The sequence below is a fragment of the Magallana gigas genome, chromosome 9 (assembly GCF_963853765.1).
Source record: "Magallana gigas chromosome 9, xbMagGiga1.1, whole genome shotgun sequence".
Taxonomy (NCBI): Eukaryota; Metazoa; Mollusca; class Bivalvia; order Ostreida; family Ostreidae; genus Magallana; species Magallana gigas.
Window position 1 is genome coordinate 40,567,460 of NC_088861.1, and position 10,139 is coordinate 40,577,598.

Consider the following 10,139-nt stretch of genomic DNA (forward strand, 5'->3'; position numbering starts at 1 on the left):
AGGCAAAACATCAATAGCGTCTAAAACAGATTACCAATGGGGTGCTAGCGGGTCCAGTACAAGTGCTTGAATTTCTTCCTAATCATCACTGACGTCGTCAGATTAGTATAGAGTAAGGCTCTTAGAAATTGGCTTGCCGTCATCGAAACTTTCGTCCGAAGAAGTATCATCCAATAAATCGATGGAACCAGACATCATAAAAAACAATACCTCAGGATAATATTTTGGTCTTAATGGCGTAATTTTATTACGTTTATAAATTATTACGTCATTCTTTGAATAATAACTTTGGCAATAATTAGCACGTTTTTGAGGTTATTTTAGTCGACAATAAAAAATGCGCGATTGTGTGGAAATGTGTATGCCTCACAATGCGTGACGGTGGAGCAATGGTATATACGTTGAATTTGTGGTCGTAGGGAAGGGGTAAAGCAAACTTGTCAATAAATAAAGTAAATCTTCGCCCTGAAAATGCTGTTCGTTACCACCACTTGTCATCATTAATTAGCATTGCCGCAATTTTGTGATTGAAGTTGCAATTTCTAAATATTCTTTTCAACTACTAAAATAGAGTTGTTTATACATGACGAGTCTTCTTTACGAGTGGTGTTAAGCTTTGATGATAATATAACATATATTGTTGCATAAATACATTTTAAGTCATTTATTTAAAAACACTGCATGAAACAATCACAAATCATAACTGATCCATATACAGTGAACAAATACAACTATAGAAAAATTAAAACAAAAAACTCAATAATTTCAAGGTACAGGTTACACAAAGTGTTAAGTATATATTCGGTTTACTATTGTAGTATGTAAATCGAGGCTAGGGCGTGCTGTCATACTAATATACATTTTACTTCGTTTAAATAAAGCATTTTTACAGGACACTTTTATAAAAAAAAAAACAACAACAACAACAACAACCAAAATTATATAATGTTTATGCCCTGTAATGTCGAAAAAAATTAGTGCCGATGTAAACGAAGACATGCTGTAATGTTTAGATATTAAACATAGAAATATTATATAGTAAACAGGTATTCTGAAAGTATTGCATAAGCAAGTAAAAAGGTGTGGAACAGACAGACGGACGCAGAGGAAAGCTATAGTCCCCTCCGGTAAAACAGGTAGGGGACTAATAACAAACTTCAGTTTATTAGGAACGTAATAACAATGCATGACTTTATCATCCATAACTGTAAAAGTTAAGAAAGAAAACATACTTATATCGGTGCATTTGGACTATTCAGCAGTATTTGTCTTGCACCAGGGCCTGCATCCCTGACCAAGGTATCATGGATTTCACAAACCCGGTAGAGAACTTCATGACCATGTATTCAGTTTTTTCTCAAAAATATATGGGAGAAGAGAAGAAGATTTAATATAAATTTATATTACGGATTTTGAACTACCATAGGGCGTAAACTTCTGACCCAGCTAGTAACCGACCAGCATGATTTCGTTGCTAGAATATGAAGTCTTTTACAATCTTTTGAGAGTGTGAATATATTTTGTCGAACACGTGTAGATGAATACAAGTAAATGTTAACAAACATTTTAGAGTTACACAATACATCATTAACTTCAAAACTTAAGATAGATACCAATTATCACTTAAATAAAATATAAATGTTTATTTGCATGATTTTAAAAATATAATTTTGCATACATGTACACCTTGAAATATTTTTTTTTTCAACAGTTTTTAATAACTTCAACAAAACTACCGTTAATTAAGATCAATTCTATGTCAGAATCAATGATTTTGGCCACGCATAGTAACAGCTTTTCTTTTTATTTCATACATGAAAACACCTAGGTGTAATACACAAAAAATAACACTAATAGCTGGGTGCTGGGGGTAACCGTTGTCATGGTAACCGACGCTAAAGATGGTAAAATAGCAAAACTTACCTACTTTAAAGCCATATTGGAAGGTTGTGCCCACTAATGTAAACTATCAAAGAAATTATACAACCTTTGTTATTTTGTCAAGTCTTATTTCATCGAAGAAAACTGATGGAGAAACTAATTCTTTCAAACTGTTACCATGGCAACCATTAGAAATTTTTGAAATTTGTTTATTTTTTTTATGAGCTGAAACGGGAAATTATTTATTTATTTCCTTAAATGTCCATCAAATATACATTATATTTATAAAAACTGACACTCGTTGCTACGGCCACAAGGCCAAGAAATAAAAAAAAAAAAACCTGTAAAATTGACGATGATTTTGATATGCTGTAATTTTCGATTTTAAAATTTTCTAGCTATTGTTTATATTGGAACTTGTAGAAATATGCCTATATTTTTATTGTATACCACACACAATTTTGAACTCAACACAAAAGTGTTGTTGCTCAGGAAAATAAGGTTACGTAGAAAATCACAAAAGAAATTGCAGAAAACAGAATATTTTTCGCAAATATTTTTTTTTTCAAAATGTTTTCAAGTTCAGGACATACGTGATATTATATCACCCATTAATATAAGTTAACTATATGTTTGATATGAATAATATCCATTCAAAAATACTATAACTATAATAGTGTATACAAAAAAACTCAAGGTTTGCAATGTTCATTCTAATAAAATGAATAAATCATATTTTGAAATTTCTCTTTAGTTACCATGAAAACATGTTTCTCCATAAATGTTTGATATGAATAATATCCATTCAAAAATGCTATAACTATAATAGTGTATACAAAAAAACTCAAGATTTGCATTTTTCATTCTAATAAAATGAATAAATCATATTTTGAAATTTCTCTTTAGTTACCATGAAAAAATGTTTCTCCATAAATGTTTTTCTTTCTCTTGAGAATGGCAATTTTGTTTAACAATATATTCTACCCTAGAGGCCCAAAGTTGTGCACATTACTTGCAATATGTTCTCAAATAAGCATTAAAATGTCATTTTTACCCTCTGTTATCATGACAACGGGAATACATAGCATCAAATAAATTGTGTTAGCCTTTTTACTCATCAAAGTCTTTCAAATTGTAAAGTATGAGGAAAATCTTGACTATGCGTGGGCACCGAAGTTGATTCTTACATAGAACTGATCTTAAAAGTTAAAAATCATTTTCTACTGCTAAACATGCGAATTACAAAGTTAAAAATAAACATTGAAATCCCGATTACCAATGAAACCTTCATCATGGACCAGACAAACCGGGCATGATAATGAGCTTGTAAGATCTCTCCTCGTTTTTCGGCCGAGCGAGCCTAAAAAACGAAACAATTCAGGTGTAACACTAAAGAGAACATAATATAAACATCTGTTGTAAATGCATGTACTTATAAAAGAAAGTATTGTAATATTAATGAATAAATGGACAATTGTACAGGTTGCATGTTCAGTTTGGTGACTGCTACTTTACTTTAATTACAAATCACGATGTTCAGCTTGTACGTTATAGTTTGCTGTACTTTGTAGCCTTATAATTCGTATTTCTCTCTTCCAAACCAACAAAACCGCCACCTTTGCCTTCTTTTATATTCAGCTGTTACTAATAGTTTTAATTTCTGATGAAATAAGTGAACAAAAAATTATTTTTATTCATATGCAATGACACCTTTTCCATAATATATAACACATTCTCTTTTCCCGAACCATAGTTTGTAAAAAAACAAAACAAAAAACCCCCACAAAATGACCACTTCTTAATAATTTGAAAACTGATTATTTGATTTTAAAACGATCATATTTTACACCATACTGTGGGATCATTTAAATTCGATAGTGTAAATATTCGTGGATTGTGGGTTTTTGCTTATTCGTGGGGATGTAATTTCGTGAATGCATAGGTTTTCAGCTTCAGTATGAAAATCAACTCTTTGAAAATTTGTTTTCGTTAAGGATGTAAATTCGTGAGAGAGGGCTACCCACGAATACAACGAAAATTGAGCCACTACGATTTCTAATGATCCCACAGTAGTTTAATTCAACCTGTTTTCTACATCGGTAATTCTCTTGTGAGAAGGAATGGTTTACGACCCTACAAAACAACCTATGAATTTATTCTTACTACTTAAATAACATAATATAACGTCATTACCTTGAACGCATGAACAAAAGCTGCTATTCCAGTCAGTGGACAGAAACATATGGATAGAATCGACAAGGCAATCAAATTGGAGAATCGCTCAGTCTGAACAACGATCGCTGAAACAGGACGAGCCGGTGCTGTCTAAGAATGCAAAAGTATAAAATATATCACTATCGGAAGCCATAACTTTCAAAATTGAGAGTTTCATGGACATCAATATTATTATGCATATAGTTTTCCTCGATTTATGTAGGAGCATAAAAGATATTTTGTGAGATTTCATACATTTTCTTTTCTGTGAATTTCAAGATTTTAGTAGATGGCAATATGGGCATCAAAATGATGCATTTAGTTGTTGGCTTTTTTTTTCTTCAAATAAACGGGAGTATAGAAAACTTTCTTAGATTAAATACATTTCACAATGGTTATGGTGGCCCCTCCATAAAGCCTAAACATCTAACATGTACCAAGGGGCCATGAATATCACATGTATATCTAGGCGTCCCTGTTCATTATAACAACTTAACAGTTTCTACCCACATTTTATGGCCAATGAGTTATGGCGGTCATGAATTTTATTATCTATCTTTTCCATCCTCTGTATAACTCTTTACAACAAATTGGGTCAAGATAGCCCTATAGTACATGTAGTTATAGAGAAGCTCAAATGTTAACGCACGACGAAACCAGATCGCAATGTCACTCTAGTGAATCAGTTGGACTTAAAACATTTATCAACTTCCTCCTTTACATTAAAGGAATAAAGTTAAGTTTTTGATTTTTCATTGTAACGTGAATATATTTCCTTCGATTGCTGTAGTATAATTGCGTTTAAGAAACGAGTTGCCTTTACAACGTAATTTAAATCGTTTGGAGAGGTAACAAAATTGGCACGAGAACATGAAAAATCGATTTTATGATAAGGAAAACTCCTGTCATGTCTTTCAATATGATCTACATAATGTATCCATTAATTTACTTGGCCAATATTACATGTTCTACAATAGGATTAAGAGGTTAGAACTGACCATTTAATGGCTTAGGCATATAATATTTGCGTAAGTAAGGAGTGTAAAGGTAAAAAGCTAGTATGATGTTATTTTCGTACAATATATTTGCTTTAAAAACCCACGTCATGTAATGGATATTTATTCCTCATTTATTATAACTACATATATCAATTACTCGTGAATTATCAATATCCAACCAACGTGAACCGCGTTTAAGTGGATCTGCTGAAGCAATACTGAAATTCTACACCTTCTTTAATATGCATAGACGAAAGTAACAAAACGCCATAAGCATAAGGAAACAGATATCGACCCAATTACTTATAAACATGTCCTTGAAAAAAACCTGAAAACAACTTAATTAATGGCTTAAATCTAAAGTAAATTTTTAAATGCAAATTTAAAGGAAATATTTAAAGAAAGAATTACTTATTTTACCACAATATGTTCATCTGGTTTTGCAATAGTGTCATCTAGCTTTTGATACTTGAAGCCGGGACATTGACCGTAATTCCTTGTAGACTGTTCATATTCAGGACACTCATTGTCGCTCGCCGGTGGGGGATTGTTTCCCTGATTCTCAGTGCCTTCTTGAAAAAAATGGTTGTTCGGACATTGGTCTTCTGAATGAATGTTATTCTGCCTTTCATTTCTCAAACTGGCCTGATCGCCAAATTTGTCGGATTCTAGTTCTAAAAACATATATGTTACAGTTCGAAAAGCACCAACTAATACTAAAACATAAGGATTTACAAATTGAATACACTATTCGCTATTTTGCTTAAATACTTATCTTAAGCGTTGTGCCCCTATTAATTATTGATTCTTATACTAATAAAAGAAAAAAAGGTTATTTAATTCTCAAGCAAAATAGAAAAAATCTAACAAAAAATCAAAACTAAAACGAAAGCAGCTTACTTTCGTACGCCTCCTTAGAAGCCATTGTCATCTGTCTGGATAAAATTGCATGATGTTAAATAAATACAATACTTACGGGTAGACCACGTGTTTGAAATATTTTCCTGTTTATAAAATTTAAGTAAATATTTTCGTGGCAATACAGTTATGAGAACATGGAGTTTCAATTCGTTGCCATTCCGAAAAAAAAATAGTGCAAGAATCATTTTTTTAAAACATGAATTACCTTATGTTGGTTGAAACACAAACATCAGGTATACATGGGAAATATGTTATCACTAATTGTGAAGATTTCGACTTTTATATTTTCATGTATTATGACAGTGTTTTATTTGGATATGGAGTTTCACTTAAATTGAAAGTTTAAACTATGATTATCAACCAGAATTTAAAGCATTCTGCATGCTGTAAAACGAACAGTTAAAATCACAGGGGCCAAGCCCGTTTTAACATTAATTTCAATGTCACCATAAATAAAGAAAGGGGTCGAACTCTGACCCAAAAAAAAACTACCAGCTCGCTTCAAAAGCCTAATAAGTCAATTAATTTTTAAAACACTCGCAATATGCATGTATTTTTCAAAAAAGTAATGTCTGAGATACACTCATGCCGAATTTCAAGTTGATGGGTCTTAAAATAGCGGAGATATACGTCATTATTCTCTCGAAGTCGCCAGTTTATTTTTACTAGGACATTTACCGGTCCAGGGCTCACGATGGGATTTTGCCTCTGACAACAGCAGTATTGCAACAAGTCGAGAAACATTCGCACTAATCTTTGAAAATCTTACATCAAATGCACGCTACTTACATACAAAAACTCCGATAAAATTCCTTAAATACTCTCCATAATGAACTTTTATTCTGCAGCCACATCAACTTCTGACCAGACCGGCCATTGTGATAGCTAATGATTAACTCAATTTCATTGGTTAATATTCCTGATGGTCCAATCAGAATCAGTCTTTCTCGAAGACGTTAAAATGGCCGGTCTGGTCAGAAGTTGATGTAAGATTTTCAAAGATTAGTGCGAATGTTTCTCGACTTGTTGCAATACTGCTGTTGTCAGAGGCAAAATCCCATCGTGAGCCCTGGACCGGTAAATGTCCTAGTAAAAATAAACTGGCGACTTCGAGAGAATAATGACGTATATCTCCGCTATTTTAAGACCCATCAACTTGAAATTCGGCATGAGTGTATCTCAGACATTACTTTTTTGAAAAATGCATGCATATTGCGAGTGTTTTAAAAATTAATTGATTGGCTTTTGAAGCGAGCTGGTAGTTTTTTTTTTGGGTCAGAGTTCGACCCCTTTCTTTATTTATGGTTACATTGAAATTAATGTTAAAACGGGCTTGTCCCCTGTGGTTAAAATATACACATTGACAACAGGAAATAAATTTGAAAAATGCAAAATTGAAACTCCAAAAATACAAACCAGTAATTAAAAAAAAGCCCCCCCCCCCCCCCTGCAAATTATATTGCGTTGGAAAAAAGTGTGATTTCAATTTAGTCATGGGAAATATTCAGAATGCAAGATTTTTAACATGGTTTGCAAAGACAGGGAGGTCTTTACCCTCGGTCGATTTCGAATAATCTTTAGATCAGTATTATTATTTGATTACAAATCATCCCATAACATTTTTTTTGCATAAGCGAATTCAAAACTTCCTCTGCCCATTTATCACGGATTACTGTCCAATTATCGCTTACAATGACAAGGAATTCCAAAATACGCGATCGGATTTGATCTGTGATATCTAGGAAAATGAAGGATGTCCGATTTTTAATCAGTCTACTCTACAGACCGAGTCATCAATTTTTTATTTAAAAGGTACAGTTTTTGGTCATTTTGTGAATCAACTAGTGTATCCTGATGAAAATTGCGGCATTTGAATAAATTCGATACAAACATTCTGAACTCCATTTCGAAGAGTTTTTTTAATTATCATAAGCGGATAATAAATAATATACATTTAAATACAAAAAAGTGAATGAATTGCAAAAAAGAGGCTGGAGGAATGTGGCATTTGGCTGTATGAACTTTTGTATTGTATTGTTGATTTGTTAACAGTTCATAGATACGAGGGTTGTTAGAAAAGTTCGATTGTGAGCGGACTATTCGCATGATACCAGCGAATCTTTTCATATTAAATCTTGACGTATTTTCCAAGAAATATATAAAGATTTGTTCATTTTAAATGCACTTTAAAAAATATACCGATTAATTAATTTGATAAGAAATGCTTTACGGAACATGTCAGTTTTTAATTGTTTTATATTTTGAACGCATTTTTTTTATTAAAAAAATGTACAAGTCAAGCGCATAAAAATAAACAGAATTTCATATAAGATCCCAATAAGTTATGAAGGTCATTTTGTGAAAGTTTCAATTAAATTGAAGAATTCCTGACCGTTTTATCGCCAAATATGGACAACCAACGCTAGAAAAATGAGTCAAAAACGTTAATGTAAATGGACACATTGGAGCACCGGGCCGTCATAAAATTTTGTGTGCACGTAGAAAAATCTCCGATGGAGACCAAAAGGTTCTTAGATGCTGATACTTTTACAGAAAAAAAGGTTTACAATTAGAACCATAATTGGAATTGAAGGTTTAAAAATGGAAATACTGATATATTGAGCTCTTGCAGCACCCCGACTCCCCATACAGCCTGGATCTGGCACCTATGGATTTCGCTTTATTTCCTTCTCTGAAGTCGAAACTGCGTGAACAGAGATTTTCTGACCTAAATGATTTACGATAATCATATGACACAAAAGACATCATACAAAAATTTGACAAATAATGGTGTGAACATGAGTTTTATAAATGGGTTAATGGCATAAAAAATGTGTGAACTAAAAGGTGTTTTCTTTGAAAAAGAGTGACAGATTTAATTTGCCTTGCAGTAGTTTGACGTCACCTGACGTCGTGGAAATATGAAATGATGCTCCGTAAATCCAATTCATGCCAATAAAAATCGCTGTATCTTTTGAAAACAACTTCAAAATCATGTGATTTTGGCATACTTATTTTCAAATGGTAGTCATTTAATAAAATATACGTCATCCTGCAAAGTACGCAGTAGTTTTGCCGTAAATCACTTTGTCCGCGAACTTTATTAACAACCCTCGTATATACATACATAATAATATTCATATCAACGGGTCACTTGAAAAAAGGCAAGTTTATACAATCATGTTTTTTTTCTAATGAACATTTAATAGTCCTGAAAAAAAACCGGTTTTACTTTTAACAAGTTTGTAAGAATTAATGATTCAAAATACCGGAACACATGCCTCTTTGCAAATTCAATATACAGTACCACAATATTATAATATTTGAGTTTAAAGAATACTTTGATAATGTTAAACTCTATCGAAGTCATTGGAAAAAATAGGATGTAAAAGAATTTTAAAGAATAGAAATAGTTGCAAAAATACCTTAACAATGCATGAAGTTGCGTCGAAGTTTTTTAAACCAAAAAAAAACCACGTGGCTTCCCGCAATGCGGAAATCGTTACCTTTATCTGAACGAAGGTAATAAACAGTGTTGAGCAATATGCATTTTCCTTATTCATCATGAACGATTTTGATACGACGAGCATTATACAATGAAAGGGAAATACAAGTAAGAAATCTACTGTGTTCAAAACATCTATTATTCACAAAGACCCATCGTAGCTATAGAATCATGCAATAACGATAAGGATCCTTTCAATTTAATTTTCACTGCAGAAAAACTAAATTGTTGCAATGTGTAAATTTTGTAACAGTGACCTTCGCATACATCCGAACTCGCTTCCACTCGTTTCTTAAAGGTAATACAACGATATTACAACGCCAGCAAGTCTTATTGACTAGAGTCTTACGCCTACAAACAGCAATTATTCAAGTCATTTAAATTTCTTAAGAGTATACTTCGACATGTCTTCAATCGTAATAATTCAGCTTATATCAGTTGCTACAGCATGTTCTGCGAAGAAATTGAGAGGATCTTTTATAATAATGTGTATTGCTATTATTGCTGTGGTATCCGAAATGATGCCGGAGAGGATTGAATTGACCAGTTCTTCCCTAATTGTAAGTATGGTTCGATTACATGTATAGCTAACAGAGTATCTCATGTCCAAAAACATGCGA

At 32.5% G+C, this 10,139-nt stretch overlaps 1 protein-coding gene across 1 annotated transcript; it reads right to left on the reverse strand.

Annotated features, from left to right (window-relative positions):
* Window positions 1-649: 649 nt before the first annotated feature.
* LOC109618204 (uncharacterized) lies at window positions 650-6,111 on the reverse strand. Its single transcript, XM_066071618.1, has 4 exons — window positions 5,994-6,111; window positions 5,514-5,767; window positions 4,075-4,206; window positions 650-3,241 (listed from the first exon to the last, which is right to left on the reverse strand). Exons 1-4 carry the CDS (start codon window positions 6,022-6,024, stop codon window positions 3,095-3,097), a joined length of 564 nt encoding a protein of 187 aa, XP_065927690.1. The 5' UTR covers window positions 6,025-6,111; the 3' UTR covers window positions 650-3,094.
* Window positions 6,112-10,139: the final 4,028 nt, after the last annotated feature.

Excerpts from the sequence above, each read along its gene's own strand:
- LOC109618204 (XM_066071618.1), bottom strand. The coding sequence starts at position 6,024 with ATGACAATGGCTTCTAAGGAGGCGTACGAAA. Across the intron at positions 5,768-5,993 it reads TTCTAAGGAGGCGTACGAAA|AACTAGAATCCGACAAATTT; the intron begins GTAAGCTGCTTT and ends ATATGTTTTTAG. Across the intron at positions 3,242-4,074 it reads CTTTTGTTCATGCGTTCAAG|GCTCGCTCGGCCGAAAAACG; the intron begins GTAATGACGTTA and ends TTCGTTTTTTAG.